The sequence below is a fragment of the Thermobia domestica genome, chromosome 13 (assembly GCF_964235325.1).
Source record: "Thermobia domestica chromosome 13, izTheDome1.hap1.1, whole genome shotgun sequence".
NCBI lineage: Eukaryota > Metazoa > Arthropoda > Insecta > Zygentoma > Lepismatidae > Thermobia > Thermobia domestica.
This window is the reverse complement of record NC_137466.1, coordinates 63,486,643-63,504,657: the sequence shown is the minus strand read 5'-3', so window position 1 is coordinate 63,504,657 and position 18,015 is coordinate 63,486,643. Positions and strand designations below refer to the sequence as shown.

The following is an 18,015-nucleotide window of genomic DNA, read 5'->3' as shown; positions in this document are numbered from 1 at the left end:
TAACTTTAAGTGTTGGATAAATATCAACGAATCTACCAACTGGTTTAATCAAAAGGTTTCGCACACTATCCGTGTTTTCTGAAAATAAGACTATCTAGAAAATAACACCAGCATTTAATTTTTCAGATTGTTCTACTCCAAGAATAAGTCGTACCCTAATACCCTAAACCTCTCTACAAAACTTACTTTGCCCATTTCTCGCAACAGAGAGCATTTCAGTAACGGTTACGCTTTGAGTTGACAGGCACTATGTTCCCTGAAAATGAATACATATATCTTTTGGACGAAAAAAAAAATACTATAAGACCTGGATTTATATTCAGGGGAACAGGTATAATTGTTTCTGCTATGTAGGTTTTTGTCATTTAGTTAGGGTGCACCTATTAACACTAATTTGCGATTAATAAGCAGGTTATCAGTCACCATTGAACGTGTAACATGCGCAGTCTATAGTTTTCTTTGCAAGCTAAGCATTCGCTTTTCTCTCATTATTATTAGTGTTTCTCACGTCTGACAAGAGTACACACATTTTTAAGGTTTGCAAATGTACAAAGAAATAGAAGCATGTACATTCGCAGCTCGTCACTGCCAGAAGAAGAAGAACGATTTTCCTTCGAAATATTGCACATGATAACTTATAAAGATCTGCCATTAAAGAACATAGAGGTAAGTGCTGAAAATATAAGTGCAGATACGGTATGCGCCAAAATATACAGTACTGAAACCCGCGCATCTCGAACATGTGGTTGCGTTTGTCGACGAGGCATAGCCCCAACTGCATGTGTTCACAGTAGTGAAAAGAAAGTTGTGTTGTGAAGTTGTTGGAAATGGGTCTCTTGACGGAGGCAAAAGTATTCATAGTTGAGCATTATTTCCGCTCATACGGAAGCGGTCGTGAAGGTGCACAGAGTTTGAAAAAGGTGGCAGAACAATTCCCAGAGGAGTTTAATAAGACGACACCAAGTAACACAGTTATGATATCTACTGTTACGAAATCCACCAAGAACTGTGCTTGCACTACATGAGCAAATCATCTTTTGCAGGAGTCTGCAGCAACCTTTGTTTCAGGATATGTTTGAGAATCTGCGTGAACGATATGAACACTGTCTACAGCGAGGCGGTGCACACTTTAAACACTTACACTACGCATACCGTGGTAAATCAACACGCTAATACTGTGTGTATGTATGTATATAGTGTGTATGTTAATTTCTTTTGAGAAGAAATAAACCCACAGATGACAATAATGTAATTTTGTTCATCTTTTCATTTCAGTACTGTATATTTTGGCGCATACTGTATATAGTAATCACCTATGTAATTTATTTTCATCCATTCTATTCCCAGTAAACCCTCCTTTTCTTACCTGTCTTGACAATGCTAACAGAAGTCAGTGAAAATTCAACGTTTAATATGGTTACTTGAATAAACTCGTATCTGGTACAGGAAAGCCAGGTGAGTACCTTCTGGATATATTGATTTCATATAAATCATTTCATGCGCATCAAGTACCGGCAGGATAATACTACTAATAAACAAACTTTGTTGTGAGACTGTCGAAAACTCACACTTCCTATGTCCCGCTTAGTGCGCAGTTGCTCTTCCAACTGAATTACCAGCGACATGGCCAGCCTTTTTGTTTGGCGTTTTATTTCTTAAACTTATACTGACCACCATAGTAATTTGTTTATGTAATACAATACTAGTGGATATTTCAATTCAGCAAGCTTTGACTCTGAATTATTTTACATGCTCTAAGTACATACAGATAAACGAGAAATTTGTTATTCCATCGTTGTTCTGCACTGTCTGGTATTTAGTGTAAGAAATCTAAACAACTGTATGTAAAAAAATGCGAAAAAGCTTCCCGAGTAAAACATCTACAGTTGTTGAATTACTTCTGAAGACCACTAACATATTTATAACTGGTTAGTAGGAATTTGAAATTTAAGTTCCAAAATATACAAGTAATAATGTTGCTGGTAACTCAATTTATAGAGCAACCGCTTAAATACCGTTTCAAGTGCTCGCAAGTAGTGCTAATATATTTCTGTATTACCGGCATTCTGTGTCGTAAGGTCCTTATTGTCATCACTATGGCTCACATGAAATCAATATATATATATATATATATATATATATATATATATATATATATATATATATATATATATATATATATATATATATATATAAAACCATACAAGTTTTATTTATATACGTAAAGTGAAGGTACAAAATAAATATAAATCGAAACAGATTTTTACACAAGAAAAAGTAAGAATTCTAACACGATAAAAATAATGGAAATTTCAAAGGCTCTTAGACTATAAATGGTATATGGCGTGCAGGGAAGGGAATTTGTAATTTATCTACTAATAACGAAAGAACTAACCTTAATGGCTTGTATCAGCTGTGCAGTGGCTTGTCCTAAAATTCGTGCCTGTCGAACCATTTCACCTGCGTCTCCAGTAGAAGCAAACAGACGGTCAGTGGCTACTAAGATTGTCTCCACAGCTCCTTCTTGAACACTTTCTCGAGCTCTGTCACGTGTACTCAATCTGAAATAAAATATAAATTTAAATAATTAGCCTGAAGCATAGTTACACGTACAAAAATGGAAGCACATAATTCTAAACGAAGATTATGTGTTTCTTCGACTTACTTGAAAAGTAATGTTATTAAATTAACTTGACGTAACTTCTGTTTGAACTTTGAGCTTCTGCGAAGTAACAAATAGATTTAACAAAACGACTGTGACAATAATAATAATATAAAAGCAGCAACAAGATCAACTACTACTACTAATAATAATATTTATAAACAAAGATGAATTTTACTTGCTCTTTTACACCAAAACTATACCGTGGACCATTATTAAAATTTTGTTTCATCCATCTTAAAATCTACAAATCCTCATGAACTTTCTCATATAATAACGCATATGTAAATGCAAGGAGCAACAAAGCTCTCTAAATTCTATAATTGAAGGGCACAAAAAAGCCAATCGAAATTGTTTTTGAATAAATGAAATTCTCACATGAACTCCGGTTCTTTTCTTCAGATGTGCCAATATCAAATCTTTATAATTTCAAGGTATGGTATTTATCCATTTCAATTTGCCATGAAATTCAGAGAACAAAGCATCATATGACAACCAACTTTAATGTACTTTTGACTAGTAAATTAACACTACAACTGAGCTGAAGTTTGAAAGTGAAAAATGTTATCACATACTTGATATGATTAAGAAGATCATTTAGTGTGCGTGTTACTTCTGCCGCCGCCTGGCTCAATTCTTTTAATAACTGTTCATTTGTACAGCTCTCATGACATACAGCCACAAGTCCTTCCACTGCACGTGTCACTTCCTTCACTGCAGCTATCAGTTGCTGCTGGCAGGCCGGACTGTGTAATGTTGGTGCAACAACCTATTAAAAATAATAATAAAAATTAAGAAACATCACATTAATTAGCATTTTGAACTTATTTAAATGAAAGCAAGGTGAAAAAAAACTTTACTAATTGTTTTTATTTTTAAGTCCAAAACTTCAAGTTTCATATCCTACACGTAAGTAAATTCAAATGGAAAGCGTTATATTAGTAAAAGTGTATGTATGTACAATACTCTCCATAAAGCTAATCTCAGATTGGAGTGAAAAACCTACCACCTAATAATTTCCTCTAGTTTGCACATTATATGATCATTTTACTCTCAGACTATTTTGAATCATAGTAATATTAATGCTCAATCCTTCTTTTTAACTATCACATTATTGCTGTACAAGTTTAACTGACAAAAATTTCGTTCTCGTAAATTAATTCTATTTGTTGCATTTCAATATTCACATCTAATCTACAATACATTTGCAAAGCAATTATCTGAATTGATTTTCATTTGAGATGTTACATGTGTGTACCAATTAATTTCCAGAATTAAATTTACATATTTGTTCTTCATATATTATGTTCTTCCACAGAAATCAAGCACATCACAAGTTTAATAGACAAATCATGTTTGCTTTGTGGAGGTCAACTACTAATTATATCGTTAGATCATTTATAATCTGTTTCCAATACATGATATTATTCATTCATATAGATACCAATATCAACTTACTTTAGCACAAGCCACGAGCTGTGAAGTAGCCAAGGCACATTGTGTAGCCGCGCCAATCACTCTGTTTTGGGTGTTTTGATCTTCACACGTGGCAGCAATATTTTTGGCTTTCAGCACAAGGGCAGCAGTGGTGTTTGCTACAGCTTTGGCCAATCCCAAAAGAATATCTTGCAGTTCTCGACTTGATTCATCCTCATCTCCAATGGTGGAAAGGACTTGGTGTGAAGCTTCTCCCACTCTACTAGCTGCGTTCAACAGATTCTGTCTCGGCTAGAAAAATAAAACACATCAAATTAACATTATGATGTCAACTAATTTTCTTTACACTTATTTATTGTATCTGCAGAAATTTTATGAATTAACTAAAGAAACCTGCATTATTAATGGAAAAATTACGAAGAAAAATTGTGTTATTAATGAAAGAATATTATAGTGATGATGCCCCTTTGCAGTGGTGAAACAAGATAGGAACTAGAGTGGCACACTAGACGAAGACTTTTTTCTTTAAGTGTGGGATAAGAGTTATAGCTTTGCTGTTGATTCTTCTATCGTAAAACACGTAGTCTGCTTCATGCATTCTAGTAAGCATGACTGAATAAGAACTACACTTTGCTTGTATTTGGAAACTATGAATAACGGAGATGAAATAGTTATACTTTCACTATCTATAAGACATATAATATTGAGTTAAGCAATTCGTATACCACTTTCAAATACTATGTCAATGAAATCAATAACACCTGGCTAGTCAAAGTGTTTCCCACTGTACTCATATACCTTTTGTTGGTTCAGTCAACTGGATTACATAATGAAAGAAGTCAAGTGTGTAATACGAATAAGTTGCCACCCGCATGCTAGACCTCTTTATCAGTGGTTTTTCTTTCTTTCTTCCTTTTTCGACCAAGGGGTGATCAATATGGAACAAAATGTGATGATCAGTGTAAGGTAAGGTATAATAATATGATAGATGAGATGTGGTTTCCTGGAACTGTCACATTGAGAGTCTACATAATATTTTGTGCGACGGATAGGTGGGTATTGCCTTGCAATATGAAAATACTATGTATGTTGATCATTGCTAGATGTCTGAGGACAAATTGACGATGCACTCATGTAATTACCGCTATAACAATCAACATTGACGATTTCACCCCGATGGAGAGAAATATAATGAATCACTCCAACATAATAAAGAGAGGAATAATAATTATAAACAGACGTTTACGATTGTCGTATCGTATCCATTTTTCATCAGATGTGACAATCCGACGCAGAAATCCTTTCGTTTATTCCTTCAATTAAGAGACTGTACTTCCAGGCGTGTCCTATTGACTGGTTTACGAGAACTCATCACTTTCAACTTGCTAATGGTGTTGCGGTGCCGAACCTCAGTAATATAATATAGAGGAATAGCATGAATATTTTGAAGTTGAGTCAGCTTCGACAATATTTTTCAGGGAGTCAACTAAAATTGCAGTCGGTTGATGGCCACGGGTACATCTTCAAATGCTCCAGTACCAGAACCCATATATTATTAATATTCATCTACCGTACCGTTTCAAAATGAGATAATGTCACTTGTCGCAAATAGCACAGGATACTCTTCTTAAAATATAGAGGGACAATTGTAGTTGTGTGTTATATTCCATTTGGACATAGTCTCTTTAACACTGTTACAGAGGAAGTAAAATGAAGCCAAGGCAAAGTAAGAAACACAGTCTATTCTGCAGATAAGCTGTTTGTGATGAAGCATAAGCGAAATCGGTGGGGGAATTGCTTATGTTCATGAGATCGTATCTCCGCCATATTTCTATCGGACACTTGAATCGCATCTTAATAAAACGCTGATATTCAACAATAATATAAATATTTAACAGTTATATTTGCTAACATCGACGTAGAAACTAGTATAGGTTTAAGAATATCTTAATATTTAATGCAATTGTTTTATTACTTATCTTCAGTCCTACTTTTAGTCTAAACATCTGACAAAAATTCCAAAACATTCATTGATCAAATTAGAAATACATTTTCTTAATTATCAAAAATCTTTAATTTAAAAATAAATCTCAATACCTCTTTACTCTCAGGTTCTGCAGCCTTTAGAAGATCACTGAAAGCCGAACAAAGTTTTCTTGCAGCATCCAACAGGCGATCTCCAGTATTCTCATCTTCCATAAGCGCAGCAATCATTCGAACTCCTCGTGTCATTTCAGGAAGATTACTTGTAATGGTTGTGATTGCTGCTCCAACAGCTGTATGATCAACATCTTCAGGTGGTCCTATAATATACCAAAAGATTAAATATTCAAACGTTAAGAATCTTACAATTTTACGAACATGCAATTCTAAACATTGATTAACTTTCTGAACATAGAAGTTTGAACAAGGGTACAACTCACTCATTGAACATACATTGTTCTAAATCATATTAATAATTATAAATTTCTAGTCTGGCACCACGCCAAGGACGTTTTAAAAAATACATTTTTTTTACCTTAATACATATAAGAAACTTTATATATATATATATATATATATATATATATAAGCGAAATACCACTGAATGATTTATCATTGTATATCAAGAGCTTGCACACATATTAAGTGCAATGTGACACACTGCATGTGCAGTGAGATGATGTGCTTGTGAGTTACCCAAAACTAATCCTTATCCATTATTACGAATACGCGTCACTTTCTCTTATTAAATAAATATTTACAGTTTATTGTTTAAGGAATATTATTTTTAAAAAAAAGAAAAGAAAAAAAAATAAAAAAAAAAATAAAAAATTACACTAAATACTATTCGTAATACTGCAATGGTTTAAGTTCTCCTTAATGTGAAGATAACCCCACAATTAAAAATAAATTTAGTTCAATAATTGTTATATTGTTACTAAAAGTCAGTTAACTCAGCACCTTGGAAAGTGAATTACTTGGATTTTAATTCGAATCTCCACGAATTCTTAAGTGCTAATTGCTAAAAAATCGCTTTACAAAGATACGCAATTACTCTCGGCAACTTTACCCTACAATCAAGCAAGTGCATTATCTATAATACTTACCAGAAGTCAATGTAACGACCTGAGCCGTTGCTGCATTCATGGCAGCGATCTGAGAACTCACATTTTGTTTGTTGGTGTCTAAAGTTGTTTCCTTCCATTTCAATGAAGCCTGCAAAAACAAATTCTTATGTTATAATATTATAATAACAGCACTACAATTACATTGATTATGCCCACAAGATACTGTCAGATTGGACAGGCAAAATGTTCCTCTAAAACTGCGAAAAAAATCTCCAGCTACGTAAATCACAGATAGTGAGAATTCGATGTGAGTATACTGATTATTACTATTGTATTAAATGACGACTGCTATGAGAAAAACTTGTTTCAATCATTTACGAAGGAAGAATAATTTTTATTTATACTTGTAATTATTATTCATTACCTTATGTATCAATTAAGAACTTCATTTATACACAGAATTACAGGAAAACATATTCTGACTGCAGTTTCTGGAGTATAAATCATCTTTTGTTGCCTTTTCTTTTAATTAATCTTTACGATTATTTGGTTACAATTAAACAATAGTACTTACCAAATCACTATCTTGTAGATATTGACAAGAAAGCGTCCCGATTATTTTATTTTTTCTGTCAATACTTATAAAACTTTGGATTTAATTTTAAAATTTTCTCATGTTATAATAACACTCGCGCCCATGCTAGTATAGACATGCTATTTGTCAACATCGGAACAAATCGGGGACCACAGCAAGTTTATATTTAATTTATATATAATGTTAAACATGTTTGTATGCTACTACTCGAGTTTATACTAGGTTTGTAAGAAACTGACTTATACTTACAGGATCTGATCCGAGCTCTGGCAATTGAGCCTTCGATGATAACTGTCTCTCCGCTTCCGCTATAGCATCCTGACCAGCACTGATTGTACCTATCAACGCTCTTTGTGGCTCCGTCAGAACGGAGGTGACTTTAGGCTGTTGTACCTTCAGTTGAGAAAGTGAAAATATAGATAATGGCATGTAACACAAATGTATAAGACGATTATAACACACATACATACACATGAAATAGTTATTTTTATATACATGAAAAGTAGTTACATAATGATGTTCATTCTTTCAATCATCTAAACCACACTATAACATCGCTTAGGGAAGCGTTGTTTCCTATTTAACACTATAATATTCTCCCTAAACTTTTAAGAACTTTAAATCATTTAAACACGTAATAATCAATACGCTTAGTATCAGAGTAAATCTGAGTTCTTATATTAATCAATATAATTTGATTCAATACAACTCCGAAGACAATAACGCATAAATACAGTTTTAATTTGATAATTATAATCTGGCTAAGAATTGTGACGTTAATATTTAACTCTTCTCACTATTTACAGCTGAGGTGGCAATCAGATGTCTACATACCGATTGGAGAGTCCGGGTTCGATTTCTGATAGAAATGAGATTTATTCAAAGTCTACTCTTGTCTACAGTATGGGTCACCCAGCCCTTGTCAAATGCGTACTTGGGGTAACTTGAGGATAAAGGCAATCGAAGCATGGTGTATTACGTTGTATTCCGTTGACATCCGCATCGTTTTTGACGTGCGAAGAACATCAAGACTGGACCGGGGAGAAGTGGAGTCCCGTTTTCTTCTCCAACGAGCGCAGATTTAGTCTGATCTGAACATAAACTCATCTGGCGAGAGATGGGACAATCCAACAAACCCAGGAACATCTTCGTACATTATTATTCAGTAGTCCAGTGTTCTTGTGTGGGGAGGCATAATGCTGCATGCCGCATACCGACCTCCCAATTCTTGAATGCAGTACACTCACCGGTTAATGTTATTGTGAAAATGTACTTCCTCCCCACGTGCGTCTTTTCAGAGGTGAGCAGGAAAAAAATTCTTTATGGATGACAATGCGCGACTGCATCGAACAGGGCAGGTGGCGGAGCTTTTACAACGGAAGGACATTCGGCGAATCAACTAGCCTGCCTGTTCCCCCGAACTTAATCCCATCGAGCACGTTTCGGACTGTCTTCCAGCACGACCAGATGTACTAGGGACCATTCAGCAGTTGTCAACAGCACTGATGGAGTAATGGAACTCCACACCACAAAAGAAACATCCCATTATCCAACTTTGTGAGCAGTATGGGAGCACATTGTAGAGCATGCATCGGTTTCGTGATGATCACACACCCTGTTAAGGACCATTTCATTCCTTCTGTTATGTCAGAGATCAACATAAGTCGCACTGCTTTTAGTCTAAGCTATTGTCTCTGTATAAAAGTGTCATCTTCATTTTTCTAATCAAGTGTTTGTGTTGTTTCCTGTATCACACTGTAGACCTATGTACAGAATTTCCTATATATACGATTTTCTATGCATAGTTCAAGTCTTACTAATCTATGCCACTTGGAAGTGAAAGCATGCAAAACTTACTCTCGTCCTTAAGTTTTACATCCCAATGTATTATAACAATTCACACAATGGAGATACCCAACTACTGACTTAAATAATCAGTTTAAAATATGCGAATGTTTAAGATCGTGTTTTATTTTAACGAAGAAGATTGTGACTTACTGTGATGCTTTGCAATATTGCTAACTGCGGCTGTTTTACCCAGTATACGAAATCATAAAAATATTTATAATTTTATTGTTTGTACACTTTACGAACTACCTATATGAGAATCAATATAACGGAACTTAAGTGCTTACAATGATCCTGAAACTGAGCTACGATATAAAATATCTTACCTCAAAAGTACTTAAGTATTTAGATTCAACATACCTATGAGTCAAGAAGAGAAACTTGACGTATTTTTATTTTGTTTGAATTTAAGATAATACATTATTTTCTTTATCTTCCTCATTATCGTCAGAAAATAATAATAAAACTGTTAACAGGAAAACAACACTTTGTTTTTCTTATTTTATAACACTTAAAAAAAATATAGCACCGAGAGAGAAAATTTTATCTACATAGCTTAGTTCATTATGCAAGGACGTCTTTTCTTTTTCACAATCGATTTTTCATACATCTAAACGAAACTGCTAATAGGAGAAAGCTATTTTATCGGGATCTATAAGCTATATCAGTCTCGGTAAGCAACAAATTGAAGAACGAATACGGTATCTCTAGAATCATTTAGCTATATTTAAGGCGCTCTCTTATTGCCGAATTAGGGTGTCCTTAAAACGGAAGAAAAAAATCCGAGAGATTCATATCAGTAAAATTTAACTAGAAATATTGAATATATATATATATATATATATATATATATATATATATATATATATAAATTATGACAATATAGTTTCTTCCTATCAATGTACACATTAAAATGTTACCACATTTAGGATTCTCGAAATACACTGCGTTAAATGCAATAGTACACTCATATAATTACAAATCTGCCTTTCTTTCACGAACATTGATAAGGAAAACATATATACAGAATGAAAGAAAATGGTATTTTAAAAACAAAATGTAATAGAAAACAACGTAATAGATTGAAATAGAATCAAGCAACTGAATCCAGAATACTTTCGGAGATAGAAAAGAAAATTAGGAAGAATACATTTTTGTTAAAAACTTCCAGAACAAGAATCTGAAATCAGCAAATCGCACAGCTTCTCGATATTTGATTTTAACAGGCTAAGATTTCAATACAACTTAAGTGTCTAAAAAGTCAGTTTATCGAACCACGGCCAATTTATCTTTGCATCTTAAATGCCAGCTTTAAAACACGGTTCTAGACTCCATCTAGTCATCGAGTATGTTAATAAGTTTACACCTCAATACTACCATCTACAAACGATACAAGTAGAAAAAGGTTATGTACCTACTCTGCTCCAAAGATTTCCATCTGGAGATGCTTGGAATGAAAAATTACAATTACATTAACAACTACACGTAATCATACTGTCAGCTTTTAAATCATAGTCGTGTGATTGCCTGACATGTAAGTACATTTTAGCAATTTCTTCGATGTCAATATCACACCGATAAACATGTAAAATTAAATGAGGTAGTTATACAAGATGTAGCAGAATTCCCATCAAAATACTTGAATAGTTAATCTGCAGTCAAAATACGCATAAAGTCCCTTTAATGCGAAGTGGAAATCGACGTTCTCTGTTTTAATAGTAATGACTATTAGAAAACGAATTTTTCGATTTTTAAGCAAGCATTTCTGAAAGTTTCAAATCAACAACTGATCTTGGATAATGTGGTAAATCCACATCGCTACATCTCAACATCTCATCGATGTATCAGAGTACTTGATATCTATCCTTATCGATCAATATCCATGGCCAATATTGGCTCATATGGGTCATTCTACCAAAAATGTTTGCCACCTTATTTCGGCTCCATCTTGGAGAACGATACTGGCTCATATCGAAATTTTCTAATTCTCATGTATTGGCCGACAAACATGTACTACTGGAGTTATAATCAAATATAGCGGAGAAAGTATATTACGAGTTATGTCTAAGTGTAAATTTCTGTACTATTTTTTTCCCCTTTTTCTTTCTTTCGTTTTTCTTAAAAATGAATTTTATGATTATAATAATCAAATGACAAATAATAAAGTAGTCTATATTCTGGTTCCTCAACTTGTACCAGAACATTACACGTAATCTAAAAGTTACGTTAAAATCCAGTAAAATATTAAGGCCGCGAACAAACTATTAGAAGAAATTATTTGTATATTTTTTCTTTGACAAATAATTTCAATAATATGTATAAACAAGGCAATCACATGACAAGATCTAAACTTCGTCATGTAGTTAGCAAGAATCTTACCATAGGTGGAGCATGAGCAATATTTGCTTGACCACTCACTGTTGTATACTGAGCACTCTGCATATGACCTGTACCGTAAGTACGCGCTCCTGAAACAAAGTTTTTCTTCAATTTTATGAATAGAAACACTCAAATTATCAAAAATTACTACAAGTCCGATTTTAATAATTTATATAAATGCTTTTTTTTTTTTTTTTTTTTGGTATTTTTACATTAATAAGAGAATAAACCAAGAAAATGGAATAAAAATTTATTTGAGCTGCTATTCGCAACTTGATTTGCCCTGCTGAATACATCCAAAGTAAGTAAATTTGTAAGTTGTATGTAGTATTATTTTTATAACCATAATACACTTTTTAATAGTATAAGTGGCTTATTTTTCCTTAATCAAATGACAGACATAATCCTGTCATTTTAATTATTATTTTTTTAAAATTTATTTTTACAAAATAATGTCTCTTACGTAACACTTTAGTACTTATAAAATATTATCCAGTGAAATAATCAGTGGTCGAAATGTTTTCCCACTGTCAAGAAACACCTTCAAATTAATTCAACCAAAGTTTAGTGATAATGTGTATATCGCAAAGATCATGTGTATATCGGAAAGATCATCTCAAAGCACTGACTATTTCGCTAAACAATAAATATAAAAATTATAAAGTTACGCAGAAAATGTGCATGACTCTTTTCGACTTGGCAATATTTTAAAAACTGTGAAAGAAAAAGTTTAGAGAGCTAAAGAATATTCTTAATAAGAGAACATATTTGGATCTATTTTTTTACTATACATCGAACAAAATTAGAACGAACTGATAGTCTGAAACCACGCGGAAATCTGGATTGAGAAGGGAAGCGACGTAACGAGTTTATTAAGGTCACCGAGAGAGGAGACAATAATAAAAGTCATGATGGCAGTTCTATAAAAAGAGACAACAACAATATAATGTTACCACCTTTTGATACATGTTCAGAAGTGTTTGCCAACCGTAGTGAAAGAAGCAAAGAGAAATATTGACGACGTGGCACCAGTCGAACACGTACTCTTCCAAATGTCAATTTGATTCTCATTTCGATACAAGTATAAAAGAGTCACTGGGTTCTTCGAAGAGAATTGCTAAAACTTGCGTGGATTCATAAAAGAATTTTCGTTCAACGTGAATAAAGTGAAAGCTCAAATTTTAGTTTTACCAAATTGTTTGAGAAGGCGTATAAAAGGCAATACATTTTTCTCTCCAAAATTCAGTACCTCTCAAAGAACAAGCAGTTTTTTTCCCACTCGCAGCCTAGTAACAGGTTCTATTATATATATGTGATGAATATTTCACTAGAACCAAAACAGACAGATCAACAAATCTAAATATAAAAGAATTTGTAACGATTTCCAAAGTTCTTTTAATAGTAATAATAATACCAGTATACTTTTTCATTTCCATAACAATCTGAGACTGTAATTAAAATGATATATATACCCAATGTGGCCGAATGGCCAATAGCACGAAAGTACGTGTTATTATAATATTATAAATGTATAAAAGTAATGAAAATTGAAAGGACTGCACAAACTCGTAACAAGACCCTAACTTTTATCTTTAAGTTTCCCCGTATATTTTAGTAGATAAAGTTCACTAGTGTAAAGTTTAGTATTAACTGTTATTTTCTTAAGTAGAATGTAATAAATTATAGGACTTTTATAAAGATGTATTTACACTAATCCGTGTTTTCCTGTCATCATATTGTTATCATTCCTCCTTGTCCGAATAATATTTTGAGTATAAAATAATCACAATAAACACTCCTTGTTACATCTGCCAACTTATCAAAACTCTCTAATATACCTTTTGCCGAGAAAAATTAAAAAACAGTGTAGTACTGCTTTTAGATTACACAAGATTAATCTGAATACAGAACATGCATGTACCCTCATTTGCAATTGAATTTTCTTGTCTAGAAGCGTAAAACGAAAAGAAAAAAATTTACAATTAACTTACCATCTGCTCCAGCTCGCATTACAGCGGGTTTTGCCACGGATTCTGTATTCACTTTACCCACTTTGCTTGTTTCGTGTTGTAAAATAGTAGCCCTGGTGAAAAGAACACAATTTCAGTTATTTATATAAGGTAAATAAAACTTTAAAGTAATTATCAGACAATAGTAAAACGTATGAAAACAGGAATAGAAAGATTGCTTGATTTCATTCCTCCTGTTGAACAAATTCAAGGGCTCGCTATGGGTTAAAATATAAGTTTTGACCGTGTGGTCTACGTTTCGTTCGGATAGAAAGACATTTTTTTTCTTCAGTTTTACGCCCCACAGATATGTCGAATGGTGGAATGAATAAAATTGGAGGAAATGGAAGAGCCCCGAGAAAACCCATGCGTACGGTGTTTGTTTACAACAAAGTTCACTTGGCGAAAGCTGAGATCGAACCAGAGACTCCACGCACCAGACGTCAACGCTCTACCATTGAGCTACCGCGGCCCCTAAGACAATTTCTCTCACATGTAAAGCAGACGACATTGAACTAAGAAACAATTCGGCTCCAAGTATTTTTTCTTCTTTTTTATATATCAATTTCACGTTTTTGTCTTCACTGTAATCTTTCCCACCGAATGATACATTAACACCTAACGCTCTACCAAAATACTGATAATTTGCTGTTTCACTTTTTCGTAATATCCAATCAATCTGCGTAAACATGCTTTCTTTGCTTTCTCTGCAATTCCTGAAACTACTACAAACGATCTTTAAAAACTGTGAACATACTTCAAAAGGAAACTTCCAAAACTTTTAGAACAAAGAAACGCGATTTTCTGAAAACTAAAATTAAGGAACTTGAAGATAATAGTAAAAATAAAAACATCCGGGACATGTATAAGGGAATGAACGAATTTAAGAAAGGCTATCAACCTCGTGCTTATATATTAAAGAAATCTGACGGTACAGTTCTCACTGACACGGATAGCATCTTAAATAGATGGAAAGATTTCTTTGACGATTTGCTTAACACGCAACCAAAAACTAGTGTGCGTGGAGAAAAGGAGATACACACCGTAGAATCGTATATTCCAGAACCCAACCGAATAGAAGTAGAAACCGCTATAAAGAAATTAAAGAAACACAAATCTCCGGGTGTAGATGAAATTCCGGCTGAGTTAATTTTAGCTGGAGGCGAAAAATTGTGGAACAAGATACATAAACTCATTCTCCTTATCCGGAACAAGGAAGAATTGCCACAAGAGTGGAAAGAATCAATCATTGTTCCAATTCACAAGAAAGGCGACAAAACTGACTGTAATAATTATCGAGGCATTTCTCTTCTGTCAACATCCTATAAAATCCTTTCAAACATTCTATTAGCAAGACTGACCCCATACGCAGATGAAATTATTGGAGATTATCAGTGCGGATTTAGACGAAATCGATCAACTATCGACCAAATATTTACCATTCGCCAAATACTCGAAAAAAGGTGGAATACAATACCCCGGTACATCAACTATTTATTGATTTTAGAAAGGCGTACGACTCGGTTAGGAGGGAAACATTATACAACGTTCTTACAGAACTTGGAATACCGAGAAAGCTAATTAGATTAATTAAGATATGTTTAAATGAATCTCAAAGTAAAGTCCGGGTAGGAAAATTTTTGTCCACGAGCTTTCACGTCGAAAATGGCCTGAAACAAGGAGATGCGTTGTCGCCATTATTATTTAACTTCGTTCTGGAATACGCTATAAGGAAAATCAAAGATAGCAACCAGGGCCTAGAGTTGAACGGTATTCACCAGGTTATGGTATATGCTGATGATGTAAATTTAATAGGGGATGATAGGAGAACAATAGAGATAAATGCAGAGATCTTATTAAACGCTTGCAGGGACATGGGTTTAGAAGTAAAGTAGAGAAAACTAAATACTTGGAAGTGGGTCGGGACCGGAATACAGCAAATTATGGAGCGTTAAAATATTAAATAATACTTTTGATAAAGTGGATAGTTTCAAATATCTAGGATCAATATTAACAGAGGAAAATCATAGTCACGGAGAAATTAAATGTCGACTAAAAGCAGGGAATTTGTGTTACTATTCGGTTCAAAATCTCTTGTCGTCGCGAATTCTGTCGAGGAATTTAAAGCTTAAAATATACAAAACGATAATCATGCCTGTTGTTCTGTATGGCTGCGAAACATGGTTACTTACTCTGAGGGAAGAACATAGACTGAAAGTATTTGAGAACAAGATCCTGAGACGAAAATTCGGACCCAAGAGGAACGGGAATGGGGAATGGCGGAAACTTCGTAACGAGGAACTACATAATTTATATGGTTTACCCAACATTGTTAGGGCCGTCAAGTCTAGGAGGCTTAGGTGGGCGGGTCATGTAGCTAGAATAGAAGAAAGTAGAAACGCTTTCAAAGTCTTGACTGGAAGACCAATCGGAAAACGACCATTAGGAACACCTACGCGCAGATGGGAGGACAATATTAAGATGCATCTCGCAGAGATTGGAATACAAAGTAGAAATTGGATGCAGTTAGCTAAGGATAGAAGTCAATGGAGAGCTTTTGTGAACGCGGCATTGAACCTACGGGTTCCATAGGCCATAGATTTAGTTAGTTAGAACATACTTCAAAATCAACCATTCAACTAAATTACATACATTAATATTGCACATCTACAAGCATACGAAGAGAGTACTATAATAAACTGCATCTCTTATTTGGGATTACGGCTACATACGTTAGTTTTTGAAACAAAGATACCCATTTAATATTATCATTTCTTCAATTACACTTCACAGGCGGCAGTTGTTCTTACTGTATCTACACGAAGTTAAACATAGAATTTATTCTCGGAAAATTTCATTAAAGTGACTAGAAGAAACATTACATTGATATAAGAATAATGACATTGTTGTTAATAATTAAGAAAATTACAAAATGTTCAAATTAATTCGATTTTAAAATACAATATATCACTAATATCATTAAGATAATCCTAAAGTAACGTTTAAAATGAACTTACTTCAGTGGAGATACACTATCTTCAACCATTGTTGATCCTTCATCTCCTTCTATGCCTAAGTGATCTTTCGCTTGCTTCTGTAAAATGATAATAATAAAAAAGGAATGAATTAGAAGGATGATATCTAAACACGGTTGTATGTACAGGAATAAAAATATTGAACTAACGACATGACAGATCATGAAAGTGTGTATTTGCTCCTTCTAGAATATAATATGGTAAGAACACATAGGACACTCAAGAGGAATTCGCGGTTCAGGCTCAAAACTTGTACCCAAGAAAAGGGTAATAGCAGGTGATAGTGGTCCCAACAGGTATTTAAAAAACTCAGCACTCACTTTAACAGCACATCAGGGAGGTCATACAAACAACTATTTGCCCACTTGTAGCAGGACCCCAATCACAAGGATGTGGAATGTCTGTCTTCGGTATGGTATCTACACTCGCTCTAGATCTTGGCATAGGTGGGCAATGGTCGTAGACAAGGCCCGGCTGATCGTCAGCCACCGTCGTGCCACATCCTACGCGTGCTCGGAAACCTAGCAGCAGGCCAGGATAGAAAGTGTACACTCAAAATAGCACTGAAAAACGGTGTCTCGCAGTGTTCAGATTAAGAAGGATGGGATTAACGACGTCACAAACGCAGGACGCACCAGTCCTGCTTCTCTGAATGAAGAACCGAGGCGAGCAGGACGCGTAATTATCCCCTCTTTGTACCAGAACGCCAGATATGTCCTGTATATGGCGATTGTGAATATACACGGATTTACCCGCTTACTTGCATGTCTACGGGTACACACGTAGCCGCTACTGTGTCCAAAATAGCAACTACTGTCATCGCTGAATATACCATCCTCCATTCGCTTCCCACTACAGTCTCTTCAGACACCACCGACGACATTCTCGACGATAAGCAGATGCCACGGGTAATTGTATGAGAGAAACGCAAGAACGTAGAACTGAATGCAACAATCGACTGTTAAATATTCATGAACTCACTTGGCAGGCAAGGTGTGCC

General features: G+C 34.3%; 1 protein-coding gene across 5 annotated transcripts in view; it reads right to left on the bottom strand.

Annotated features, from left to right (window-relative positions):
* Window positions 1-18,015, bottom strand: part of rhea (Talin_middle and talin-RS domain-containing protein rhea) — a 270,830-nt gene that overhangs the window by 78,454 nt on the left and 174,361 nt on the right. For 4 of the 5 annotated variants that reach the window (XM_081735810.1, XM_081735806.1, XM_081735809.1 and 1 more), the window contains 9 exons: window positions 16,998-17,074; window positions 13,963-14,054; window positions 11,972-12,060; window positions 7,994-8,137; window positions 7,189-7,297; window positions 6,197-6,402; window positions 4,121-4,390; window positions 3,238-3,431; window positions 2,396-2,561 (listed from right to left, as the gene is read on the bottom strand). In XM_081735810.1, coding sequence (XP_081591936.1) covers window positions 2,396-2,561; window positions 3,238-3,431; window positions 4,121-4,390; window positions 6,197-6,402; window positions 7,189-7,297; window positions 7,994-8,137; window positions 11,972-12,060; window positions 13,963-14,054; window positions 16,998-17,074 — 1,347 coding nt within the window. Of the gene's footprint in view, window positions 1-2,395; window positions 2,562-3,237; window positions 3,432-4,120; window positions 4,391-6,196; window positions 6,403-7,188; window positions 7,298-7,993; window positions 8,138-11,010; window positions 11,040-11,971; window positions 12,061-13,962; window positions 14,055-16,997; window positions 17,075-18,015 lie in introns of all 5 variants that reach the window. The other variant, XM_081735808.1, reaches the window with a different exon arrangement.